This window comes from Haliaeetus albicilla, chromosome 12 (assembly GCF_947461875.1).
Source record: "Haliaeetus albicilla chromosome 12, bHalAlb1.1, whole genome shotgun sequence".
NCBI lineage: Eukaryota > Metazoa > Chordata > Aves > Accipitriformes > Accipitridae > Haliaeetus > Haliaeetus albicilla.
This window is the reverse complement of record NC_091494.1, coordinates 25637787-25665546: the sequence shown is the minus strand read 5'-3', so window position 1 is coordinate 25665546 and position 27760 is coordinate 25637787. Positions and strand designations below refer to the sequence as shown.

Here is a 27760-nt window from a genome sequence, read left to right as displayed (position 1 = left end):
TGGGGCAGAGTGGGGCTGGGGGGGTTCGCTGCTCAGGAACTAACAGGGCATCAGTTAGCAAGTGGTGAGCAATTGTATTGTGCATCACTTGGTTTGTATATTCCAATTCTTTTATTATTATTGTAATATTATTTTCTTCCTTTCTGTCCTATTGAACTGCCTTTATCTCAACCCATGAGTTTTACTTTTTTTTGATTCTCTCTCCCATCTCACTGGCTGGGGCGGGGGTGAGTGAGCGGCTGGGTGGTGCTTAGTTGCCAGCTGGGGTTAAACCATGACAGGCTTAGGTTGGGCTGTTTGTGGGCCAGTTTCTCATATCTGTTCCTGATGGTGTGCAGCATCCCAGGGCCTTGTTCTTTTTTGAGAAAACCTGCAGGAACATGATGGCCTGTAGAAGCATGGTATTGAGAGGGGTATCCTTCTCAACAAGCCCACTCTGTGCCCCCAAATTAAGCCATGAAGCTGAGGGCCATAGGGAATGGGACTGGCTTCAAGGTGACCTTTGGCTGGAGAAGAGCCTGTGGCTGCTTCCTCAGAGCTTTCTGCATGCCAGGGACCTGCTGTGCTGCAGTGCCATGGTGGTGCAGAAACAGGTCAGCTTGCCAGCTTGCTTCTTTCCGACCGTGCCACCGATGACTTAACCTGTTTGCGAGACTCAGACATTTACCCCATGAAAGACGCAAGTCTGTGGTTTTTGCAGAGTGGGATACTGAGGCTCTTGAGGACCAAAGCTCATTTTTTTTAAGGCAATTTCAGATTTGTCTCTTTAACGATGCAGATAGGCAGCTTTAGGATGTCTAATGTGTCCATGGTGCCAGGGAAAGGCATAGGGACTTTTGAAGAGCAGGAGATGCCTCCCTGCATCTTTCAGCATCTACGTATCTTGGGAGAAGAGAGACTTTTGGCTGAGTTTGCACTGAAAGCCCATGTCAAGTTGAAAGATATAACTTGTCTTCTCCCAAATACTCAGATGGGGTGGGCTTGCTTCTCCCCATGCATCCAGTTAGTTGGTCACCTGGCCCTGAAGCCCCATGAAAGTGTCAGTGGGATTTCTTCAACGTTGGAAAAGCATCCCATGATAAAAGCATCCATTGAGGAGGAATTTGTTTTTTTCTGGACACTGCGGGGTATTTGTAGGTTACAAACCAGTTGCACACTGTCCACTGCACAGTGTCACACCTTGAGGCACAGTCCTGCTCTTGACTGCAGACCGAGGAGACCCCAGGACCAGCCAGTGTCCGTCCTCACCCCGGCGTGTGTCTGAGGGCACCAGTCCTAATTATAAGTGTCATCACTTCTGCTGCTTGAGCAGCCTGGAGTTAGGACGCAGACCGAATGTTTATGGAGGTAAACATCATTATCTCCAATCACAGGCCTTAATGATGGTTATTATAATGACAGCTATTGTGGGAAGGGCATGTAATTATGTTGATTCTTTCTTTTATTGTACATATAATAATAAGCTGTTTTATCTAAGAGTACAGGGGATCTGAGGGAAGATGGGACATTTATTTCATTAGGGATTTTTTCTGATTGCCTGTTAGGCTAAATCCTGAAGTCTTGTTCAATCTTTCTGGAGTCAGAAGTCCCCCTTGGTTCAGTGTCAGGACATGAGGGTCCTTATCCTACCTAACTCCCCGGAGTGCCCATGCAGGGAATGGGGCCCCAGCATGGTAGGTGCTGTTGAGAATCTGGCCACTTTACAGAAAAATGCAGAGCATTCATCTAATTCCTTAATTTTCGCAAAAAAAAGTAATTGATGGGTTTGTGCTGGCTGTAGTCTAACTTGCTGAGAGGACCCCAGGGCTATCTCATAAAAAAGAAGTCACAGTGAGCGATAGATCACTGAGATGGCTGGAGCTAGCCTGACATTTTAAGACTTAATGGGTTAATAAAGTGTGTGTTTTAGGTGTCTGTCACTAAGCAGAGTTTGTCCATTCCCTGCACACACATTCATACCTTGACAGCAGTACCTTTGACCTGCCATGCACTACCCCTGCCTTCTTTGTCTGCTCCGTCCATCTGCCTCGGCTCAGGTTGCACTCAATGTTTATCCCCCGTAATCCAATTTAAGTTGCCGTAGAAAGCAATGGGGATTTACAGAAAGAAAGAAAAAAAATCTCTCTGGGTTTTCAGAGCAGAAAAGACAGACTTTTTTTTTCTTCTTTTTCTTTAGGATAACTGCCTCTTCTCATCTCTTTTATTTTTACCACAAATTAACGATCTGCCCTCCACTGTTTTTGAGTCTACTGCGGTGGGACCCTGTCCTTAGTGGGGTCTATATTAGGGACAGACGTTACAAAGATTGTGCTGTGGTTGGTTTTTGCCAAGAGAAATTGCCTGTGTGTGTCTCAACTCTGCAAGCAGCTGTGGAGTCGGTCCCCCTGAGCCCATGAAAGAGGGGAGAAGCTGTATCGTAGGTTTGAGTAGCTGGAAACCTCCACCCATTGAGGGGGTATTGCACAAGAAAACTATTAGAAAGGCTTTTCAGATGAAATTGTAGTTTTCTTACTCTGCTTGAATTTCTTCTCCATTGCTCTTCTTTAAAATAAAAAAATATGCGCCTCCATCCCTGCATTTACACCCTTCAAATATTTATAGGACTCCTGTTTCCTGGTTGCTTTTTGTCTTCCATGTCAGCTGTATTTTGGGCTAATCTTTAAACAATAGCTCTATTTCTGTCATCTTCTGTAGCATCTAATCATGACTGTATGGCAAATTATACCCTCAAAAGGTGTGCTGGGCCAAGTGAAGCATAACATGCCAAAGACATAGTGTTTAAGCTTTCTGTTGGCAAAAGAAGTAAATTAGGATGTATCTGTATGACGGAAAGCGAGGGTCTGCCTATTGTTGGTACAAATTCTGCAATAACTTATCTCTCATGGACATCATTTAGCGTAATTGCTTTGCAAGAAACCTTTTGTGTCACTGAGCCAGAACATTGTGCATTTGTATTTTGGTGCTTAACTTCCTCTTCATTAAGGGCTGAATAGCACCATCCTTTGCCTGTTACAGCATGAGAGAGACACTAAAGAGACAGAAAGGCTTGGTGTTATGTGTGAGAGGCAAACAGCCTCCTGGTCTGCCAAGCGGGAGAAGCGTCATGAAGATGCTGGTGGCAATATGGTCTGAATTGGGAGCTGACAATCTCCCTCTTCACCCCTGCCGGCTGTGCTGCAAAGGGGACTGGGGCATGGTGCAGCCCCCTCTTTGCCTGGTTACATGGGGAGAGGAGCGGATTTCTTGAACTGGTGTAAACTTCTGCTCCTGGGGTGGGAATGGCTGGAGTCTCCAATGGGAGCCTGGAAGGTCTGTACCCGTGTTTGTGCCTTTGGAAACTGCATCCTGAGATTTTGATAGCAAAGCCTTGGGAACCAAAGCATGCCCAAGGGTTTCATGTTTCTCTGAAACACTTGCACCCTGTAGTCCTATCATAGCCCACTCCATCCCAAATGTTTTCATCATCCTGTTAGCTGCTGTAGCAGTTGAGTCTTGTTGCTTCTTGTAGACACGCTGCTGACTCTGTCCTTCTCTCTTCATTTTAGATTTTGGCCATTCCTCCGAACTGGCATTCGTTGTGGAGCCTAGCGATGACATAGCTGTGCAGGAGCAACCCTTGATCCTCTACTGCCAGGTGGAGGGCATCCAGCCGATCACCATCACATGGCGGAAAAATGGCGTCATGATCGTGGACAGCGAGAATGCCTTTATGTTGGCCAACGGGTCACTCTATGTCTCCCGCTTCCAGAGGGTCCGGGGAGATGGGTCCTCGGATGAAGGCGAGTATGATTGCATGGCGCAAAACCACTACGGGCTGGTGGTGAGCCGGAAGGCGAAGATTCAGGCAGCGAGTAAGTACGGGCATCGTCCCACCTGCGCCTCATGGGGCAATGCCACAAGGGGCACTGGCTTTGCCAGGAAGCAGGAGGGCAGTGTGGTGGGTGCTGGGTGTTCAGGGAGGGAGGATTAAAGAGGGGGAAGAGAAAAAAGAACCTGGAGCTGCTGTGGGGATCTGGCTGGCATCTAATCTGTGCAGCTGTCCAGGTGTGAAAGGAGAGCTAATCACTTTTCTCAGGGAGAAAACTAAAAGCCACCTTCTAGCAGTAAATTCCCTGTCTTGGAGGGATAAGTTACATTAAAGTCATGTGGTGAAGTAGTCTGTAGTTTATATATCTCCTGTGGTGGGTTTGGAAGTCCCTTTGCTGTGCAGCTTGGCTGGGCTCTCCTTGGCAGGCAGCACTTCCCAAACCATAGGCAAAGACCTTCTGAAGGTCATGGTTGCTTTCATTTTGTTATTTAAGGCAGGCAGCGTGGAGGCAGCAAGGTCTTATTTACTACCCAGCATGGCAGTGCCTTTGGGGGCAAGGCTAACAACACCAGACAGATTGTCTGGTGGGGGAGCCCGGAGGAGGAGAGATATGAAAATGTCAGTGCGGGAATGAAATTTAAAGGTGGGGGAGGAAGAATTACAGAGCAGGCTGTGACTCCAGCCCTACGCAGTACCCGGCTTAGCCAGTTGCATTGCCATGGCCAGAACGGTTGGTCCTGTTGGGTCTCCTGCCATGCAGGCTGCTGAGTTCCCCCTTGCCAGCTCTGGTTGCTGGTTTATGTTTGTCCCAGGACTGATGGCAGAGCTGAGGTGTCGTGGTGGTTTCTGTCCCTGTTGTGTTGGTGGCCAGCTTTGCCCACAGACTGTTTGTGGGCTCTGGGGGTGCAGCCACTAATCCTTTTTGCATTCAACCAGAAGTTGCTGTTGGGTGTACTTTATCTATGGGCGTGAGGACAGGTGCCTAGTATGGCCCCGAGACCTGGCTGAATGCTGGTTTGTTAAGTTCTACTGAAGGGTTCTTCGACTTGTTTGGGAGATGGCTACTGCTCTCCTTTCTGTGCAAGCCACTTACTACCCGATTCTGTTGTGTTTGCATATTACACTGTGATTTTTTTGGTGCAAAGCAGGAAAAGTCTATGGCAAAGTCTGGCCTGAGGTCCCCTGGCTGCAGTCTCCAAACTGGGGGGCCTTTTGGAGCATTGCCACCCGCTCCCTGCGGCGCAGGGGCCGGCTGGCAGCCCACCAAGGGAACACTCCAGCCCTTGTGTATAACAATTCCTGAGTGCATGAAGTGGCCATCTGCAACCTAGCTTTTCAGTAGTGTAAGAAGTGACATTGTCCAGGAGCCAAGGGCTTTGGGTCTGTGCCAGATTAGCAGCTGGATCTCAAACTTGTCAGTCTTGTGGTGCTAAACCTTGGAGCACTTTTGGTGAACAGCTCTGGCATTTATGAGCTAGGAGCTGGCTGACGCACAAGCACAATGTCAGACTTCTCGGACCTGTAAACAGGAGACATGAGAGCCGGAGGAATTACCTTTGGGATAGTGGATTGTCAATAAACACTGTTATCTTGGCTCCTGCATCAATATGTATGTGATGTGCTGTGTGTCCCTGAATAGCATTTCCTTTTGTAGCCATAGTTTCGTGTGAATCAAAATGAAAAAGGGATCGTGTTGAAAATGTTCTGGACTCCTTTCTGGCTTCAGGCTTGGTTTCTTGCCAGCCCTGAGAAGAGGTCTGGGCGAAGCCAGCACAAAACAGCGGGCACCTGGCCTCGATGCCACAGGTGCCTGTGGATAATGGGAATAAACGGGATGTTGTGAGCAAATGTAACCTGCTGCTCAGGGCGAGGTCCCCTGCTGTGTCTGAACCACAGGGGACTCGGTTTAAAGGTTTAAACGTAGATGAAATCTCCTAAGAATGAATCACAGTTGTACCTTTGAGCCCCCATGTCTCCTGGTGGTTACACACAAGTAGCAGCGATTTTCCTTGCCCCAAGTCCTGATAAGCAAGTCAAACAAAGGAGAAGGGTAATTATCCCCATTTTACAGATGATGGGACCATTGCATGGAAGAAATGGGTGCTGGCTGCCTGGAAGGAAAAAAAAACCCGAGCGCTAAGCAGAATTTTGCAAAGCAGAGTAAATACTGCCGTTGGGTAAAACCTCATCCCAATGCTGATCTCTTCTTCACTCTGAGCTTGACATTTGAACACAAAAGCAAAGTAGAAGTAAAAACCTTTCACAAACAAAAATCTTGAAAGTTGATCAAGGCCGTGCTACTGAGGAATAAAAGGGATCTGACAGACCGGAGCCCCTCGAGAGCTCTGCTGCACTTTTCGCTGTCTTCAAAGGCAGGCTGTTAGTCTCATATCACCGTTACAGACCCTGGCTTTGTATTATTGCTTGGAATATAATCTTCTTGGCTCGGAGGAATGTACATATTTGCATTCAGGAAATGTGGGCTGGATATCATATTTTTATGTTTCAAATTTACTTCAACACTTGGCATTGAGTAGAATTTAACTGGAAGAATATGCTGGTGTCAGCCTCTGTGCTTGTGGCCCCAATGGGCTTGAGGTGCATGCAGTTTCCCCATGGAGCAGGCACTTCTTAAAGCCTTCCTCCTAAAAATTGACTCATTAAATTTATTTAACTGAAATTCAGGGGAATTTCTGTATGTCATCGTTATTAACCGAAGATACTCTGTGGAGGGAAGAGGACCTTGGCTAGTTTGTGGATTGGCAGGTCAGGTGTTAAACACATTGATAATATTTTTGTAGTGTAACTTTCTTTTGACAACAAGTACAAGTGTGCAAGAAGCCTATGTGTAACTGAGTTGAGCAGAGGCGCTCGTCATTTCCACCCTCTGCCTAACACGCTGGTTGGAATTTTTTCTGTTGCTGTTTCTGCGTCTGTTCAAACCCTGGTGTGTTAGTTTAAAAGCTTGTGCAGTGCAGCATGTTTCTATAATCTAATCAGGTTATTGAATACAGATATTTTCTTTTTCCTAATGACAGCTTCATAATTTTGCATGACTCCAAGCTGTCTTAATTAAAATCAGTTTTGTAGGCAGAGTGTTCTCTGGAGGCACTGCTTGGCTGTGTCTTCCTGGGTCTCTTTGAGGAGCTGTATTTCCTTTGTGCGTGCCAGAAGCCGATGCACGCCTTTGCTGTCTGTGGATGGAGATATCCTCTGAGCAATAGTAATGGCTAGAGTCCACTCCTTTGGAAGGTGAGCTCCCCAAAACACAGCTGCCTTCCTTCTCATCACCACCCTTTGCTTAACTTGGCCTTACTGATTGTGTTGTCGTATGGCATTTCCAGCCCTTTTTGCCGATGCTGTAATTTGATGGAGCTGCTTCCACATCATCATAAATCACAGCCCGGCCGGTGCAGTAAGACCCATTGATTATATCACTCAATAATAAGCAGTTACCACTAATTGGAAATCACCATCAAACTGGGTATCGGATCAGGCTCTGCACGCATCCAGCCTGAGAGTAGCAATTTTCCCTGTTTGATCTGGTGCTATTAAAAAAAAAGGAAAGAGGGAAAGTAAGTAAATTGTGCAACTTAGAGCCAAAGAGGTTTCCTGAAGTTTGGTGAAATGGACCTGCCCAATATTTGAAGTACTGTGGGACCTGAGAATAGCTCTGGAATGATCTGAGCTTGTAAAGACGCTTTCCTCATTGTATCTTGCTGTGGAGGGAATGTTTTGTAGCCAAGCGTAGCAGCACACATCCCTGTGCCCTTCTCTGCTCCCTTACCCCCTTCCCTTCTGCATCCTGCCCCAAATCCCGCTCCTCCATCCCACTGTGCCTGGCCATCCATTTCACTTACCCTACCGGCAGGAGGGCAGGATTGATAGCTTGGGCAAGGCAGATGTTTTGTCTCTTCTCTGCATTGATCCCTGCGGACAGCAGCAGCAACTCCTCTTGCCCAGCCTGGGGCCAAGGATGCTCTCCCCGCAAACACGCTGGCCGCTGCAACCTCCAGGCCAAGGGTCTCAAGGTCATCTGCAAAATATGAAAAGGGGTGAGATCTGGTGCATATGCATGCCTGCAAGTTGTTTTCCCTGCCAAGCTGTGCAGCCAGGGGAGGAGATTGGGAATCACGGGGTTTTTAAAGCAGCAAAGATCTTCCCATCGTTTCAGCTCCTCTGCACAGAATATATTCAGGGTTTAACCTGCAGCCCCCTTTCCAGGCTCTGGGGTGGTGGGAAGAGCTGCTGAGCCCAAATAATGGCAGCATTTATAAGAGTGTAGAGACAAGAAGGAAGTCTAAAAGGATTAGGGAGAGACAAAGGGGGCTGATTATTTTATGGGTCACAATACAAGGCATTAGAGTGAGATCACAAAGGGATGTAATTACAAAAGAAGGCCATACTGGGGGGATCAAACCAGGATTAGAGTGGGAAATGTTTTTACACAGTTTTGTTCCACTCATTATGAAGTTAGCATTTTAAATTAAGGTTTAAATAAGGTGGCACCAAAGTTGTCACCAAGGTATTTCCTGGGCAATGCCACTGTTTGGATGCAGATTGCGAGTCTCAGCTCAAAACATGAAGGCAGACCTTAAACACGTGGATTTGCTGTCAGTTTTTCTTGTGCGCGTACAGTATCTGTATAGTCAGCAGAGCCGTACCTATAGCTTGTGCTTAGATCAATTCAACCTGTCTCCGCAGTTGGAGGTGGGATACTTTTGTGATGACATGTTTTAGTGGTGCGAAACACGTGCTGGAAGTAAAGGTATGCTTTTAAAGCAAGTGCCCTGGTGTCGGTTTGCGGCTCTGGAGACATGGTAGTGTTACTCCCAGGAACTTTTGGCTAATGGTCGCTTGCATTTTATTGCAGTTTAACCCCTGCTGTTGCATGCCAACTTTCCCCCATCCACAAATGAGATTCTTTTATTTTTTCAGTTGTGGCTCTGCTTGCATTTAATGGCCTTTCTTCTCAAATGCTGAGTAGAAAGGCTCAGTCCTGATGCCAGTGATGTTTCTTCATTGTCTATGCTTTGAACGCTTACGGTTCTTGGTAAGCCCAGAGCAAGTTCTGGGCTTGTAGCAGTGGGTCTCAGAGGGGAAAAATACCCATGAGGAATTACTAAAGGAAAAAAAGGAAAGAAAAAGAAATTAAGTAAAGCTAAAAGACCATGAGAGGTTTCCAGGGGATGGATATGATGGGTGAGTAGGTTATTTCCCTCCATCAGCTCTTTTGGCTGCCTCTAGGACATGACTGGCTCACGTGATGCTGCCTCTAAAACCTGTACTATTGCAGTATTTGGCCCTGTGTGTGCTGCAAAACAAATGTACAAATATAGGAGTCACTGGTGGGAGACCGGAGAGATTTGACTGGGAATTTTAGTAGATTTGTGTGATTAAAAGAGTTTGTCACCCACCCACTGCATTTCAGTGTCTGCATGTAACAACCAGGATTCATCCTGAGACTTGAGCACATTATAAGACCATATTTCTTTTGGCTGCTCATTTCTTAGCAGTGTGATAGTTATTTAAATATCATCTTGCACTTCTTTGCGAGGCTTCTAACGTGGATGCGCCAACCTTAGCTCTGGCAATGTTATCTCTCATATAGGGGGTTTGCACTGCAGGCAGTAATGTCACTTAGTCATTTATAGAAAGCTCAGGGGAAATATATCAGAAGAATTTCATTAATGGTAGCACTGTTGAGTTATTTGTCTCAATTAACTCTTGGAGCACAGCTGAGGAAGTTCTGACATCTCTGCAGCCTGCACCTGCAGCATGAGGCTGCTCCTGAGTTCGCTGCTTGCTTTTTTAACATGGGGTGACGCTCTGCTGGTACCTGCTCGGGCAGCTCCGTGGAGGCAGCACGGTGCCCAGCCTCACGTGCTTTTACACTGCTTGTCCTTCTGGCTGCTACTTTGCTCTAGCCTCTCCTTGAGGTGTGGGGCCACCCTCCTCTGTTATTTTATTTGGGAGGGCAGGTCTCTGCTACCTTAGTCTTCTGCTTGCAGTCATCACCCCAGGATCTCTTTGATGCTGTCACCTAGAGCAGCTCTTTATCTACTCAGGCTTGTCTCAGCTTAAGGATTTGTAATGCCACTAGTTATACGGCTGTTTTTCCAGCAGGCTGGTGGTGGTGTGATGGTTATATGTGGCTCTCACTCTCATTCTGCCCTATGAGGGTCCCAGCTGGCCAGTAACATCCATGCACCAGCTCTGCCTCTGTTTCCCCTCTCTGAACTCAGGGTGGGTTTACTGTCAGTGCCATCATTTGCACACCCCTGTGAGCACCTTGGTGGGGCAAACTGCTATTTTGTGTTTATTAGGGACCCATGTTAGCTGGGTACGGTGTTTCATTTGCACTGTTGCTTCCCTGCAAGCCTGCCAAGAGGTGAAGGGTACGCAGTGCTGGGGAGAGGCTGGTGCCCAGGTGAGAGGGGCTGCTTTTCTGCCACCATTCATTGGCAAGACTGTGAGTAGGAATTCATTTTCAGGGGCATTTGACCAGAGCAATCGATGCTCTTGATCTAGCAGGTAACCAGTGAGTTAAAGGAAAGCATCGCTACGTTTGCCTTGAAGCTCTGGTCATGGCTGTAGCGCACAGTTACTGAAAACAGCAAAATACGTAAATAAATAAAAGGGCACAGAAGCAGTAGAGAAAGATACCTGATTGTGTCAGGGTTGTGTCTTTTGTGCTGATCCCTGCCCACAGCAGCCTGCCTGCTATGAGACTGGGATTTGGGTACCTTGTTTTGAATGTTTGGGGCCTTTGGGTGCTGTAGTGATATGAGGAAGGGCAGACTTCACAAATCCCCTCTTACGGGTGAGTCCCTGCACGGGGGCCAAAGCTGCTTTCCCAGGGCTGGCAGGATGAGACCTGGGAGAGCTCTTGGCCAGACCCCCCTGACACCAAGGGATGCTGGATGCTAGCTCCATGCACCGCCTCTTCTGCTCCAGTTTTGGCTCTACCTGCCATCGCAGCCCTGTTGCTGGGAAGGGACTTTACTCCCACTCCTCCTAGGCACAGCATATGGTTTTCAGAGAGGTTCTTGCTTTAAACCCAATTTTACAGTTGGGTTGACTGAGGCAAAAGGAGGTCAAACGATTCGCCTGAGGTCACTCAATAAGTGGCTCAGATTAAATCTCAACCCACGACGCTGCCCGTTCCCAGCGCTGGCTGTGCTGGCCAGACCAGATGGCCTTCTGAATGCAGCGTCAAGATCCTCGGCTTTTTCTCTACCTCATTGTTCTCCATTGTGGGCTTCTGAATGCAGGACCTTGAAAGTGAGAGTCGTTTGGATTTGCCGAGTCCAAGTTATTCTGTTTAATGACATGGATTTGCAGGAGAGGGTTTAGACACACTGCTTTGCTATGGAGGTTTGAATTTTGCAGAGATTTAGTTCTTTGCTTTGATTTTCTGATATTAAAACTCTTTCTACCCCAACCAGCTAAAATTGGTCCCTAACCCTTTCAGCTCCCCCGCTGCTGTCTCACTGGCTGCAGGGCTGCCCTGGCTTTGTACCCGTGCAGGTTTGTCCGTGGGGCTTTCAGGCCCTGATCCCTGGGATAATTCCCTGTGTGATTTTGCTGCAGCTTCTGCACCACTCTGGTCTGTTTGTGCCATTTGTGCCTTCTCCCTTAGCTTGGTCCTGGGCTTGCACAAGGGCATCGGTGCAGAGTGCTGTTGGACAGATAGTGCTGTGTGTTTGGCTCTGGGAGCCTGCGGGCTCTCGTGTTAGCTCTGGAAACACAGATGGAGATGCTGACATCTCCCTCCTGATCTGGTGTGGTGTCCCATACATCACTCCTGACAGTAGTAGGGGCCACAGACGCAGTTAAAGCAGTGCATTGGGTATCGTGAGACAATTTCCATCCCCAGCCTCTAAACCAAGCAGCTGCCTGGAAAAGCATGGCTCCGTAACCTCTTTTGGAAAGCAAGTGGGCAGATCCTTGGGACTTGCAGAGCAGAGACCATCTGCCCAGGGAGCAGCAATGCTGGGGTAGCTGCTCCTCCCTGCATGCACCCGCCTGCCTGGGGCAGGCTGTGGTCCTCAGGGTGGTGGGGAGTTCTCCTGCGCCCGCACAGCCCTCTGCATCCAGCCTCCCGCAGGAGGGCCCGCACTCGGGACCGGCACCACTCACATGCCTCAGTAAGTTGGCACCTCTTGAGCATGCCTTGATTAATGGTGGTTTTTTGTCAGTCCTAAGAGGCCCCCATTACGTCCCTTTGATGCTGCATTTCGCACTTACCACTGTCACTGAGCTCAATGACTAATTTTCACAGGTCATGGGAGAGGGACAATGGATCAGGCCACATTTGGAAGAAACAAATGAAATTTTGCTGCAACTGAGAGCACTAATTAAGAGTGAGGATCAATTTGGGTGTACAAAAGAGATAGTTTTAGGCTGCTGGTGTGTAAATGAGTGACGGTGTTGCGGTAGCAGAAAAGGCTCAGTGTGTGCATACTTCAGCTGCAGCATTGTACTCCACTGCATTTGATCAATCCTTCTGTGCTCATTCATGGAGGAAAAACCAAGCGTTTTCCTGCCTGCCCTGCCTAGGAAGGGCAGGAAGAGCAAACTTGATGGATCAAGTCATGGTTGATCCCTGTGAGATGTTTTTGGCCAGGAGCAGGAGCTTGTGTTTCTTCAATTGTGTTGCTCATCTTGGAGCGTGGCACTGCAAATTGGCTGGTGGCTTTTGTGTGCAGTGCATTGCGTTCACTGCCCATCTCTCTGGGCAGGATGATGCCCATCCTCATCTCAGGCCATAGCTTGCCCTACCAGGGATTGAACTGCTTTGCCGAGACTGCAGAGGAACGCTGACTTAGAGGAGGTGTCAAAGAGGGAAGGGGGACAGTGAAGTCTCATCAAGGAGGATGTCATGGATGCAGTAGGAGGGACCAGGAAAAGCCAAGGGTGCGCAAGCTGGGTTCATGGCTTCACTGAGCACTGAAGAAATGTGATTCACGTTTGCCCAAGTCTTCACATACAACAAAAAGTCAGAGCTAATGTGTGTTTGGGATGAGCTGGTTACAAATGTCCAGGTCCCAAGGCTGTGCCAGTTCAAACCAGTTTGCAGATCATTTTGGTAAAATCATGTCTATTTTTGGTTGGATTTGCCTTGGGCAGAAAGGTAGGAGCATCAGCTGGAGCATCCTTTCACCTTTCGCCTGTGGCGTTCCCATGAAGCAAAGGCTAAACGGATTTGAATCCAAGCAGATTTGTGGTACTGAGCAAACCTCCAAAACTATCAGGCGGAAGGGGCAGTACCCTGTTTTCCCTTGTTCCTTGATGTGATTTGCCCACTACCATTTTTTTTCCCCCTGCAGCTCAGCATCTTTCCCAGAGGGCAGTGGGACATTCAGCCTCCGTCCAGGGGTTTGCTCTTGTCCTGAGCTCTATGTGGTGATATTGCCCTGAATGGCCAAGCGATGCAGCTGCATCCCTTCGGTCCCCAGTATGGTGGCTCCATCCAAGGTGAGGGGGCTCTCCAAGACACTTTGTTTGCTTGGAGCAGCATCCATGTCCAGCTCACCATGGTTTCCCATGGCAATGTAAAGGGGTTGGAGAGAAAGTCCTGAGTGTGTCTTTCATTAGTGATCCTAATGCTCAGGGGGAGAGGAGAGGCAGGGCCCCAAGGTGGTCAGTTCGAACTTTCTCTCAAAAAAAAAGGGAGGGAAGAGAGAAGAAAAAGTCTTTGCATGCTGGACTGGCCATTTGAAAGATGTCAACAAAAATAATATTTTCTGGTTCTTTTATGGTAGCCAAAGAGAAAACAGCTTCCTTGTCCATTGGAAGACCCATGGGTGCTCTAGAGCTTTGTGAGGGCTCAGACTCTGCAGGTGCCCAGCACCTCTAAATGACAGGGACTGGTCAACACCCTAACTAGAGAGCTTGGGCGCTAGTCTTAAGGATCGAGACTTGACCGTTTTGGCTGATGCAGCATGGTGTTTGATGCCTTGGGAAGCTCAGCTCCTCTACTGCCATCCTGTGTGACCTTGGGCAACTCTCCTGATGCCCTTATATCTCCAGGAACTGGGGACGGAGGCATTGGTGCTCTCCAGCTTCTCCCAGACTTTCTGGGTTTGGGGACCCATCGCCTGCAGACTGTCTGCATCAGCCTGGTGTGGGGGGCCCTGACCCCACTTGAAGCTGTCAGAGCTCATTATCAGCACCAGCAGCTCATTCCCACTGCAGCGGGTCTGGAGAGGCCGATTCTTGGCTGGTTCCCTCCAGGCGTACTGCTCAGCGCTGATTGCTCTGCGGCTAATCGGGGTTGAGGATTTGGGGCACTGAATGTACCTCACATCGCTGCTGGCTGCTGATTTTCATGAGTCTTGTGGGTCTGGCTTTTCTGAGACCTTTGAGCCTGTAACCAACCATCCAGGAACCAGCCAGAGGGTTCAGAAGTTCTTTTAGGGGAAGACACAGGTCCCTGCTTTGTATATTCGTATGCAAAAGCCTCTTGGACAGCCAGCGTGGGTATAGGTACATAGGAGGTGTTTGTGTTTCTGTGCTGGGGAACACGTACAAGCCTTTCTGTTTTAAAGTGTAGTTTGCATACGTTTGAAGCACCTCTGTGATTCATGTTGCCGCGTCCCGCAGGGGAAACAGGATTTGTTCTTGTACAGCTCCCTGCCCAAGGGGAGCCTGCTTAATTTTTCTTTTGCTAACTAGGTTCCCCCAAGAATGAGAGATTACCTGATCTTCCAAAAGCATTTCCAATGTGTGGAGAAGTCTGGATGACTCACAACTTTTAATTAGCTCTCCTGACCGAGGCAAGGATCCCTCCCTTCCTCCCTCCCTCCCTTACACTGAGGTGGTGATTAGAATTACAATGAAGATAATCCAAACTGTATGTGTAGGGTTTTCTGTAAGCGGAGAACAAAGCAGGACATCCATCTGGTGAGTGTGAGCCCATAATACCTTTCTGCTCATTTCTCCAGTGCAACAGGAGCTGCTTGGGACGGAAGCAGGCTCATTATTTTGGAAAGGCTTGCTGACACACAGAGCAGGGCTGCCTTGTAATCTCTGAGGCACTGAAACCACTGCTCAGGAAGGAGCATTGCTTTTATTTTTAAGTCTACCTTTGTATTTCTGCTTGTTAAAATCTGCAGCGATGAGGGATACCAACCTCTTCTGAGCCTGCCATTAATTAGTGTATGAATGAGAGATGCCCTTAGTTTTAGTAAGGCTAATCAAAGCTGTAAGGGAGTTTTAAAAGGCACTACCCAGCAGCAGAGCTAAGCCTGTCCTGCGACAAACATCCCAGCAGCAGCGAGGAAATGCATTAGCTGGAAACAACCTCCTTTTCAAGTGATGCTATTTGCCCTCACTTAAAATTTTCTTCTCTGTATTGGACAGATGTCATGCCTCAAAACTTTGGCATCTCTTTACGTCCTGTCTTTGCAGTGGGAGGCTCCCCTTGTGCTGTGGGGTCTGCTTTCCCATGCTGTGCCCTGCAGCAGGCAGGAAAGAGGCAGAGTTTGCAGCAGAGAAATGCGATGTTGGGCCCTCAACCACGGTGCTACTTGTGCTTTCCGGTCAGCTGGATTTTGCCAGGCTGCTCCAGTGTGGCAAGAGGATGGGCGCATTGTGGCGGGGCTGCCTTGGTGAGAAAGGAACAACAAAAAGCCGTTGTGGAGGAGCAGCCGGCGCTTCGTGCTGCCGCTCGCCGCCATGCCAGCAGCGCAATGCATGCTTTGACTCCTGCCATGGCAACAAGTTCATCCTTAGGCCAGTACAACGTTTGGCCGCAGTGTGGCAAGGCGGCCACGAGCCGGTCCAGCCAGTGGCATCCCCAGAAGGACTCAGTGAGGCAGGAGGGATGGGGTTAGGTTTCATGCCTGCAAGATGCTCTGTCAGCTGCAAAATTCAGGCTGCTAGTTTCCTACCCAAAAAGGACAGGCGAGGCACTGGGTGATCCTTTTGGGATCCTGAGCTGAGCAGCACCGGTGTGCAGAGTCATGATAGCTCTTGCTCTCCAATGCGAATAGCTCGGGAAGCAAGAAGGACAGCCCAGATCCAAGGAAATGTTGGTCAAACACGAGGAATTTGTTCCTCTTATTAGTGCTTCAAGCACTAAAAAAATACCCTCTGCATCTCAGAGCTAGGTGCAGCCTTTGCTTTGAAAGAAATGTCTTTTCAAGCTGGGATCCTGGGTGCCAAACTTGCCCAGCAGCACCGTGCGAGCCAGGCGTGCCAGTGGGGTGCAGGTGGTGCAGCTCAAAGGGAAAATATGATCAGCTGTTGAATGGCAGAGATTTGAGACATCACGCCAAGGCTTTGCGTTTTGATTTTTTCAGTGCATGCTATGAAATTCATAGGTGGAGTATTTCTAGAGAGCTGCTTGGCTTCCTGTAGGAAAAGGGAAAAAAACATGGAAAATAAATAATGTACTCTATTGACAGCTTCCAGCATTCAAAACCTGAGTCGAGCTATCTTTCCTCTCCCAAAATCGTAACACTTGTTCTGAATTCTTGATATTAAAAAATAACAAATTATTAGTTCCTTTAGGTCATCTATTGACTCTTAGCTGTTATGATACACTTAAGTCATGTTTCTAGCATTTGTGATTTGTGGAGAAAAGAAAGCTTGAAAACATCTCGCTTTTAACATAATGAGAGCTAAGGTTGACAGAACTGCGAAACGCTGAAAGTTGGGGCTTCATGGCATTGCCAGACATCACAAGGTCCTTGATGACATGATGAGAGCTGGGAGAGCTGAATAAACTGATGAGCTTCTTCCATTCTGGTCCCTTGTCATGTAAATAGGCTCCAATCTGCATGTCAGATCTCTTGGGTAATAACATTAAAAATAAGGCAGCAAAAACCCCAAGGTGTGTGTGTTAGCAATCTTTAAACAGGCAAAAAATATGCTTGGAGGAGTTTGGATCAGGTGAGAGGGCTCCTTGTTACTGCTGTGCTTCTAATGCAAAAAGGTAACTGCCGTGGCTTAAAAGAAAGTACTTTAATGCTACATAAATATAATTGCTTCGATGAAATGTCTTTAGCCTCCTGAGGGAAGTTGTAGTCTGGTAAGCCTTTAGATATGAATGGACGACTCTGTAATTGCTATTGTTTCTGAGACACATTAGGAAGGCCTAATGCTGATCACTTCTGGCATGTTATGGAAGCAGCGTAATGGCAGTCCCACGCAGTGTGCAGGGGAAGAGGGTATTAGTATGCATTTTGCAAGATGAAAAACTGACAAACGCTTCAGGACTGGAAGGTTTTTTTCCTAATTAGATTGTGGGCTTGTGAATTTTATTCGATTTTTTTTTTTTTTTTTTTTTTCCTGCTGGTATGCAGAGTGAAAGTATCTAATTCTTTGCAATTTAGGCTTTGGATAATGAGCTTGAAGGCAACATCTCAGAGGAGTGCAGAATTGATGGGTTAGTACATCAGCTCTGGTTAATGCAGTCTCCTGACACTGACAGGGTCCAAACCAGCTGGTTCACAGAAAAGGGCAAGACATGGGTATTGGGAATAAGTATTTTTTATTTTTTTAATACTGATTAGTAAAACATGGGATGTTCTGATACATGGGATGTGCTTCCATCTCTGAATTGGGAGCAGCTATCTTTAAAAATCAGAATCTGGGCTTAGAGATAATTTCTAAGAGATATCTTGGGTTGTGTCCTGCTTTTAGATACTGTAGGCATCATGTTTTCCAGCTTTTCTTCACAGCATAGGGCCCAGAAAAGCTAGCAGACTGCTCTGGCACAGTAAACAACTAGGCAGGAGCTGGAAGACCTTACCCCATTCTAGCAATTCTGGCTTAAGTGGCATTTTTCATGGAAGCTAGCAAAACTAGGGTCCTGAGAGGCAGCAGTGTAGCCAGGAGGATTGGCACTTCCTTTGGGGTATTGATATAATTCTCGTGCTGTTGGTCAGACACAGGGTTATTCCTCATTTTCTGCTGGGCAATGTTTATAAGTGCTTCTCAGTGCTGTTTGACTGCAGTCTTCTTCCCTGCCAGAGACAGGGGCCTGTTTGCAAAACCAGGGAGGTTTCCAGACCTGGGTGGAAGAATTAAGGCCAGCACTACAGCCGTGTATGACAGGCAACTGAGATCTCCCATCGTCGCGGCATTCACTCATTACAGATTAAACCCTGCAAGTGGCTGGATGGTCTGTAGAGGTTAGTCCATCTCCTGTGTCTTACTGGAAGTGGCATTACTTGCCAGCTTTGCCATTGTTTGCTTTGCTTTTCTATTAATGTGCCTTATTTCCACGTGTGTCCTCTCAGAGGTAACATTACTCAGACTAAGCAAGACATAGTCCCTGTTTCCAGAGACTGGTCTGCTGATACCCAGGGTGCGAACCTGGCCAAGCAAAAGCTGCGGGGTTGCCCACTTTAGCTCTTGCCTCTGTGTGCTGACCTGGACCTTGTCCATGCCATTGGGTGCATGCACAGCCTGACTACTGGATGTTTCTTCCTTCCATCGGCAGCTCATATACTTTGTCGTTGGTGTTCAGAGCTGCAAATCTCTTTTTTTCTAGCTTTGTTAGCACTGACTTCTGTTTAGGAGTGGTATCAGTTTGTAGTTATTTTGTTGCTTGATCCTGCAAGAATATCTATCAGGTAGTAGCCAAAAAGGAGATGAATTTCTACCCTTGGGTTGCAGGGGTGTCCTCTCTAAAATGCTGCTGTCCTCTCACCATCCCGTGTGCAGCTCTAGCTTGTTTTCTGAAGTTGGTCCTAAAATGTTTGGGACCTGCTACCCAAAAGGCCTGAGGAGAGAGCCTAGAAAGAGCTCTTCTGGGGACAAAACAGAAGAGATGGGGTTAGGTCCTTTATCATTGCCCTGTCCTTGTGTAGGGACTGATGTAAATGTAGTCCTCATCTTCGCTGCACCATTAGCATTCTATTACGAAACAAAAAGTAATAACTTACTGATGCTTTCCCTTGAATGTTTAGCCTCAAGTGGTACATCTTGGTCTTACTTGGAATTTATTTTCATTCTGGAGATTTTTACTGCCTTCAGAAACTTCACTTAGAAGAGTGGGATTTTATGGCTCTAAACTGTTTGGTTTTAAAGACTGTTTTTTTCCCCGTGGGCTTTTTTTTTTAAGGAAAATGAGGAGTCATGTAATCCTTGACACACAATAGATTGTCCCAGATTAATAACATACTATTTTTCACAGTGAACACGACACTGGCCTGCTGTAATTTACTCTCCATCCTGGCATGCTCTTAATTAGGATGAACACTTATGTGAAAACTCCACATATGGCCAGTGCTGGCTTTCATAATAAGCTGCCCCAAAAACGTGAGGAACGAGGGGTAGTGAGTCAATGAAAATCCTGACATAAATTGACTTTTTGTGTCCTGGCAGTGCTTGGCTGAAAGCCAATGACAATAAGAGCCCGGCGTGCCAGAATTCACAGGCAAATAACACTTTTCCACTACAGCATCCTTACGAGACACCCTCCCAGCAGCCGTCCTTCCTTCCTGCCACTCATTCGCTTGTGTCCAAAGAGGCTGCCGATGAGGGGGGGGAAATGTCTCAGTGTTGTGATGGGGTGCAATGAAAACATGAGTGACAGAGTGACATTTTGACAGCTTGACTTCAGGTTCCTACTGCAAATGTAAATATGTTCATTTGAATCCAATTTACACAACCAGGAGTTTTTAATGGGAAATAAATGGAGGATTGCTTAAAGGTAACTTTTGGGGATTTTTTTTTTTTTAATCCAGGATATTTGTGGACTTTTTTATGGGTTCAGCTGCAAATTTCCATAATATTGTGGAGGTTGAAGTGGTGTCTGTCCCACTTTGCTCCAGTCATGTGTTTTTCCATCAAATTGCTTTGTTTTCTCCGGTTTGATGCTAATTCCCGTCTGAGTCAAGAGACCGCCAGCAATGTAGTTCATTAAATGTACCTATTGAGCAGCTGATAAAATTGAACCACAATCCCATCCTCCTCAAATCAAGGACTTTTAAACAGCCAATAGTCCATTTTATCTTTTTCCTAAGGGGTCTAATCTATTGCTCTTTCTCACTTGAAAACTTGCTGTATTTTCACTGGAGAAAAGTCGCTGAGTGTCTTGTCAGGTGGGAACAAGAATGGCTGAATCACGTTTCGAAGCATGATTTATTTAGGCAATCTCAGCACCTTGGGGATTTCTTATTCCTTATTAGTCCTTGTAGTAATTCCTCCCTGAGATTTGGGTGAGTGGTGCCGGAAGATGCAAGCTCTGGTTTGCACTCCTGTTACAGGAGCAATACACCTGTGGCTCAGTAGAAGGTGGCATGAGATGACGGCCAACACAACCTTCTTGTCCTTCTGGGGTCTGATTGCAGTGCTGCTCTGGTGCCTTCCTTCCAGGGTCCCTTTCCTCCTGGCTTACTCGAAGAGATACTTTTGTCTCTTCCTATCTTCCTTGGAGAAGCTGGATAGCTCCTGACAGCTACAGTATTTCGGGTAAAGCAACTTGACCAAAGAGTCTATGGGGACAAGGTGGACCATGGCAAGATATGACAAAAGCGCAGGAAAATGAAGCTCGCTGGAGGCCAGACTGTAATCCCAATGTCTGGCATAGCAGAGCAGGATGTGAAGCCTGCTGACCCACACAAATGTGGGTCCGAGTGGGCAAACAGACTGGGCTTGGCACCAGTTCCCAAAAGGACCATTTACTCAGGAGGGTTTAAATGATATTAGGAAAAATTTCTTCACTGAAAGGGTTGTCAAGCATCGGAACAGGCTGCTAGGGAAGTGGTTGAGTCACCATCCCTGAAGGTATTTAAAAGACATTTAGATGTGGTGCTTAGGGACATGGTTTACTGGTGGACTTGGCAGTGTTAGGCTTACAGTTGGACTTAAAGGTCTTTTCCAACCTAAATGATTCAGTGATTTCCCTGGGTGCTGCAAAATGTTAGGAAAGCACAAGGGGTGCCAACAGAGCTTACAGGAGACTGGCTTTTTGTGTAGTTGTGTCCTTGGACCAAGCTAGCATACCTGCAAACTGCTTCCCTGTGATTGCCTCCTAGCTGAGAATCTGTCTCTCCTACAGGGAGAAGGACATGGGGAGCTCATGGTTGTGTTAAATCCAGCTTGTCTTTGTGGGGTTGAAAAGAGACTGGAGCTTTCCACTAGTTGTATGTATACACATCATTTATTGTTTGGGTTCTATAGACTATGTCAGAGTCACCTTGTAGCTGTTGGCCCTCAAATGAGAGGCTTAAACCCTGGGTATTTAAAAAATTTTGAAAACAGATCTGGGTTTTTTAGGTATTTTTGGTTTGGAGTTTTGGATTTGGTTTTTTTTTTTCTGTTCTTTTTTTCCTCCTGAAACCTTTCAGTGCTCCTTGATTTGGAAGTTTTGCAGTCCATGGCAGGAAAGTCTCAAGCAATAACAAAGAAAGTGCTCTGTAATGCAGCCGATTTAGCTTATTCACCACACAGCCTCTCCCCAGCTAATGGGAGTTTATGCATTTCTATTAGCATATGGGGACTGTACAATTCTCCATTCCTGGGTCCTTAACTGGAGTGGATGAGTTATCTTGGCTCAGAGCTAGAAAATCTTTACGCTTATCCACAGATATGGAGATCACACAGACCTTGTAGCTGTAGGCATTTGACTTGGGCATCTGGCTGCCTTGAGATGTGGAGGTGAGAGATGGGCTCCTAGCAAAGCCCTAGTTTCACACCTGGAGTTTTGTCCCTCTGTCCCTCCAGGGATTTCAGCAGCATGCGTCGCTGCAGGTGGATGGAGGATGTCACCCAGGATTTCTAAGAAGTAGCAGATTGCTTGCTCCTTACACCGAGACCTGTGAACACCCATGATGGATGCTAATTAAGCATCTGCTTCCTTCTCAGTTTTAAGTGAAAGGGTGGCAAGGTAAAGTGACAGTCGGACCTCATTTATCTTAATGAGAAGGGTCAGGAGTTTAATGGAGTTTTGCTTAGTGAGGGTGTTTCAGCCTACCCTGTGTTTGTTTGGGAGACGTGTCTACATTTTCGGTCCACAGGGCTTCTTAGCTTGGGTGATGTGGCTAACTGGGATTTAATGCTGATGTCCTCTGAAATCTTTCCTAGGGAGATAGGTTTTAGAAGAGATCCAGGAGACTTTCTAGTATGTCTGCTGAGACTTGGTAAATGATTTTGGTAATGATATAGTGAATTTTGCAGACAACTTTTCCCTGGCTAGCATGGTGCATGGGGCTGTGTTGCACACATCTCCGAGATGTGTGCTGTGCTAAGCAATAGTCACTTTGAAGCTCTTTCCTATAACAGTTTAGACATTTAGCCAACGTATTTAGCAGATACCAGCAAAAAATGGGATTGTTTTTACATCCCAGACTCTCACCTTGTAGTTACTGCTTCTGACGTTTGTTTGACAGGATGCTGACGTATTTACATTGTAGCCTTACTGTATATAGATGGAGTAATCAGCCAGTCACTCAGGGCTACATCAACTAGGCAGAAGTAAAGCTCTTCTTACTAGTTCACGTGCAGCACCATGCTGTGTGCATAACCTCATTTCTCAAGCCTGTTTCCTAGGTATTGAACACAGACCCCAGCAACACCTACCCCTTAATGGGGCAGACCTCCAGCTGGCCTATATCAGCACAGCTCCAGCTGAGAACAGCCCTCTATCTAGAAAGGACTATGACAAGATTAGCCAGGGAATTCTTGCAGGGCTGGCGAAGCAGGTGAACGCGCTCACTGTCATTTTTTCAGAGGGGACACGAAGGAATAGGAGGGGTAGGATGATACTGAAACAGTCCAGAGCTCTGTTGCAGAGTTGTCGTGGAGCATGAAAGTCTTCAGTCTCTTGTTGGGGCTGCATGCCCTGCCCAGAGAGGAATTCAGACCTGCTCTGCTGGAGTCATCCGTGCTCGTTCAAAGCCAACATCTAAAGGTCCCATTCTAATTCGATGCTTTTTAACACACAAAAGGTGGTAAAATCATTAATTATTGCACTTAACAAACTTCAGTGATTAAATGGTCTGTGTTTGTGAGTGTCAAGAGCTGGTGAAATCTTTCTGGCACTGTAAGTGAAGAGCAGGGATTTTGCTGGCTGGTGAGGTCAGATGGTGCTGCAAGCAGGCAAGAGCTACCTGCTCTCCAAAGAGGCACATCTGTGCCAGGGTATAAACTACATTTGGCCCAGAATATTTTCATGTCATGCTTGATGGCCTGCGAGTGGTCTATGCTCCTGCCTTGCTGCCCAGGTAGGTAGGCAGGGTCATGGCTTTTGGAAGAGGGAAGCCGTGGTGTGAGTATTTTGTGCTGTGGGAGTGTGGAGCACCTTGTCTCACCAAGACAAATGTCTCTGAGGTCTCCTGCAGATAAACCTCTGTTGGCTTCTTGATTTCCAAGGTGTTCAGCAGCTATAACGGTGTTACTTTTTCTCCATCAAGCACAATGCGGTGGGGCTGGAGTAAGGACCATCCCCTGGGGAGGTCCCCCTCCGCCTTGGGAGGTGTTGGCTTGAGGCAGAGATATGTTGGCCTGAGCTCTTCCCAAGCTGAGGAATTCTGCAGACAGCTTATAGCTGTTTTTGCAGAACATGGCCAGTGGGCAGCTAGAGACCCCGGTGGTTATTTTCCGTCCAGCCAGGTTTTGTCACCTATTGCTACCCATGGGGAGAGAATTTTTTCCCCCTCCCTCCAGAGTGTGAGATCTCATTGTTCCCAGCACCTGAGGCATGCAAAATCCCCCTTGCCATCCTGGAGGAAGGGTCCAAGGATAGCCATGGCTGATTAGCAAGCCCTGAGAAAAACATGGGCCAAAAAGCTCATGCACATTACTGTGCAGGGAGAGAAAGTGGACCCTCCAAAAAGGGTGCAGGTCCTGCCCTGGACCTCAGTGGCTGCAACAACCTCACTCCTGTGGGCTGCGAGCACCCCATGGGGCTGCAGCATTTGTCCCCAGAGAGAGCCTGTGTTCAGCAGGGCTCTGCGAGAGATGGAATTCGGAGGCTTGAATTGGACCTGGGATAATCATGCTCTCTGGCTTGGCTTGCATTCAACACAGTGGGGGGGACATGTCCCTTGCTGGACTAATGAGACTAGGAGTATGTGACACTTTTATGACTCCTTCCCAAGCTATTTCCTCCAAGTTTTTAGTGTTAAATTGGATTCCTTCCCCCAGCCCCCCAGTGTTGTTGGGAAAGCCATCTGCAGACAGAAGAGTGATGCAGAGATAATGCTACTGGGGGTGGGTCTGTCTTGACTTTATGGCTCTTGCATCTTTCCTTTAGAGTTTCTCTGACTTTTTGCCAGGCATAGATGCATCTCTCTGGGCATCTCCCATGGTCCTGCATTAAGGGCTGCCCAGCCCGGCACCTCATTGGTGTCGCTCACCCCACAACCCTCCCAAGGCTTTGTTGCAAGAGGTGTTTTGGAGCAGATGTCCTAAATGAGCATTTCCCAAGTTCTCACCCCACTAGAGATAGTCTCAAGAGAAACATGCTTCAGTTTTATAATGTAGATGAGCCTCTCTCCCCCCCCCTCCAGTTTCCAGCCCCAAAAGTAAGCGGTGAATTCTAAGGCTTGAGGGAAGCAACGGCACAAAAGCCTATTACAATCCAGTCGCATTGTGCAAGGTGGGGATTTGCAATTTTAAGCGGAGGGAGGGGGAATCGTCATGATAGTTACATATAATACCTAAAGTACCTATAAATACAGCTGTATATTTATATAAAGCCTCTCCCAGCACATGAGTCCCCTGTCTGGCCGGGGTTGCCAGACCACCCTGTCCTGCACAAACAAATGAGTTAGAAAGTCCGAAATTCCATCCCTGCCTTTCGGGGCTTGTCTGGGGAATTCCTGAGTAATGGAGGTTGAATTGGGTCACAAGGGCAACGGGGAATAAATCTTCAAAGGTTAGCTCTGGCATGAAGTCTCCTTTTTTAGGCATGTCAGGGATTCTTTTGTTTTGCTTTGTTTTCCAAAGGCCCCCCCGGCCGAGGAACAATACTTTGCTGGGGCCAAGCCTGGCCGGGCACAGCCCCGCAGCATTGTCCGGGGGGCCAGGGAGGGGGCTGGGGGGAGAAATGACATCTTAAAGAATGGTGCTTCTTCTTATGGACACTTAGTAGATCAGTGTGCATTCAATTAACCCTATAAACCGTGCAAGGTCCAGGGAAAGAGCCTTTCAGGCATTATGGATTGAAAGTATTAAGGGGGGTGGGGGGAGAGCTCTTGGTGAGTCCTGTTTAAATAAAGCCCGTTAGGCAGGAGCAGTGTGGTGGGGGTGAAAAGAGGGGATGGGTTTTTTTCTGAAAATTAAATTCAAGCATGGTCTCACGTGCTGGCCTGGATTCTTTAAAGAAAGTTAGGAAATCATTGCACAGCTCAGGCTGGGTGTCTTGGTTAGAAAGTGGTGTTTGGTCCAACCATCTTTGGGTCTGCTGGCTTGGGAGCAAAGGGATCCTGTAGACTGTCTTGGGTGCAAAAAACATTTCACAGGAGTATTTTCTTCCCCCTCAAATTTCTCTTCAGCCCTGAATTGTGTCCTAAGGCCTCGGCTATAATAGCCTGTGGGACATCCCCAGCTTTCCTGAGTGCATGTTTGATGGTCCCCTGGGTATGAAGACATCTAAATGCTTCTGTGAAGGACCAAAACACCTTGATTTTTCCAGTTGTGTGTCTGACATCTTGCAGGCACACTAAAAGACCCTGCCGTGTTTTGAACATACAATATTTATTCCTATTAATATTCAGAGGACAGTCAAATTTTGTAACTTTTGTGTGCTGGCAACTCTACCCCCACCATCCACCCCAAAATTCCAGTGCCAGTTGGGGCTAAGTAGCTCCTCCTGGATGAGAGCAATATTGTGAGCAGAGAGATGGAAACAGCCAAATTTCTTTTGCTGCATATGGCTAATATTCACCTGGAGAAATCCAACCCATTTGTAGATATTAAACTAGACACAGTAATAAGTTCAGTATGTATTTCAATTTACTTTGCTGCAGATAGATTTAATTTACCAACTGCAGGGTTTTAGATGGAACTGCCTGTATTCCTGCCATTTTATGCGACGTTCTGAATATATTATACATAAAGTTGTAAATTAACAGGCCTGTTTCTGATTTGTTGCACATATGACATGGACGTGCAACTAAATTAACAGTGAAGTCTTAGTGTTGCAGAGTTTAATTATATTTGCAGATGAATTAGCATCTAATTCTTCTATCCCTTCCTTATTGAAGTACACTGGAAATGTTTTTTCCCTAAAGACATTGGTATTTTGTATTATTTTGAGAGAAGGTCTATGAGATCTGCTGCTTTTCCAGCTTACCTTGGAGCTGCTCTTTGAATTCACAGCACAACCGCTCTACATACATCTATGTCTATTGATTGTTGAGTGATAAGTGGCATTTCTGGTGATGCTATTGCTTTCTGGACATGGTATCACCAAGAATCCCATAGTGCTAGAATAAACGATGTGTGTCCCTGGGACCCTGCAACACAGGTTGGTTCCTGGCAGGTTGCTATGGTCATGGAGAGCTGGTGGACTTCATGTGGGCTGCAAGTGCAGGCTCATGACAACACTTTGGAGGTGGCTAAAGCACAGAAATGGCCTCAGCCTTGGGGAAGAAGGAAAAGAAGTAGCTGGGAGTCATGCAAGTGGTTTGAGCTGTCAGTCCTTCAGCTGGGAGAGTCCCACAGCCCACAGTAAAATGGTGGTGGTGGTGCAAGGTGAGATTTTTTCCTGTGACGATGGTTTATGGAAAGCATCCCTAATCAGGACAGCACCGAGGTATGGTCTGAAGATCCTTTAAGGCCAGGCTGAGCCTGTTACTTCGCTGTTCTTACATGGGATGTTTCCCGAACTGGGCTCAGATCAGGCAGTGCCAGCTATATTAATTCACTCTTGTGAGGTAACTCCTAATTGCTGTAGGCACCATCGTATTAGTGAGCCAGGAACATGAACTTCTGGAGCTGCTCTGCTGATGGTTGAAAAAGTAAAATGCAGTCTGATTTTGAACAAAACACGGTAAAACAACAGTGAAATGACAGCAGCTATGGTGCTGCCTGCTAGTGAAGTTTGGTGGTGCCTAGCTTGATGTCAAACTAGGAGGGCATCCTCCCATTCTCCTTCTGCTCTGTATTGGTTTCCTAAGGAAATAGCACCTACTTCATCTTGGGAAGAGCTCCAGAGCTTGGCAATAACAGCTTTGTACCCTGTGCTCCTGAAGATCTGCAAAACTGTTGGGCTTCCTGCAGAAAAGAGCTGATGCTGCTGGGCCTCATAGTCCTGCCTCAAATTCTTCCTTAAAATGCCCTGTTCCCTCAGAGAACACAGCTACCTCTGGGGCTGGAAACTCATTGAGAAGATGTGACTGCGGAGAGTGACATCTGTGTGGGTTCCTGCACAGACCCTGTGCCAGGGTCCCCCTCCCTAGCATTGCTTCCCCATGTTCACAGAGGACCTCCATAGTGTCAAGACTTGGTTAACATGATCTGTTACTGAAAAAATAAAACCAGCAGCTCTTTTCTCTGCTATCCTTCATAGGCTCCAATCCAACCTCCTTGGAGGAACATGCACAGCTTGGCTTTCCAGAGGGCTGTAGTACCTGTCTCCTTGGAGTCTCCAGGAAAGACTTTTTCTAGGATCTGAGCCACAAAGTCAACACTTGGTGGCATTACTTTCAGCTGTAAATTGAGTAGGTGCTTTACTGCTCCACTGGATTGAAGACTCTTTACACAACATCTTTGAAAGCTCCATCCTTGGCATGTTAGTAGCATCTGTTGACCTTTTTTGAGGAGCAGAGATGAGATAATGGTGTCTTGCTTTATTAGCTCTTTTAAAAATTATTCTGACAAAACTAATGGCTTGCTTTCTCCCTGCATTGCGCTGATTAGCCTTTTACATAGCACTGTGCCCTTCCCTTAATTTAAAAGTAGCTTGTAAGTGTTGATCAATTGCAGTGTTGATCACATCTTAGGAATAAATACTTCTTCTTTCTTGAGCGAATATGGGAAGAGTCA

The 27760-nt window shown here is 47.0% G+C and overlaps 1 protein-coding gene across 1 annotated transcript in view; it reads left to right on the top strand.

Annotated features, from left to right (window-relative positions):
- The window catches only part of IGDCC3 (immunoglobulin superfamily DCC subclass member 3), a 111407-nt gene that overhangs the window by 8242 nt on the left and 75405 nt on the right, over positions 1-27760 (top strand). Inside the window, exon 2 of the mRNA XM_069798589.1 lies at positions 3546-3851. Within this exon, the coding sequence (XP_069654690.1) occupies positions 3546-3851 (306 nt within the window). The remainder of the gene's footprint in view (positions 1-3545; positions 3852-27760) is intronic.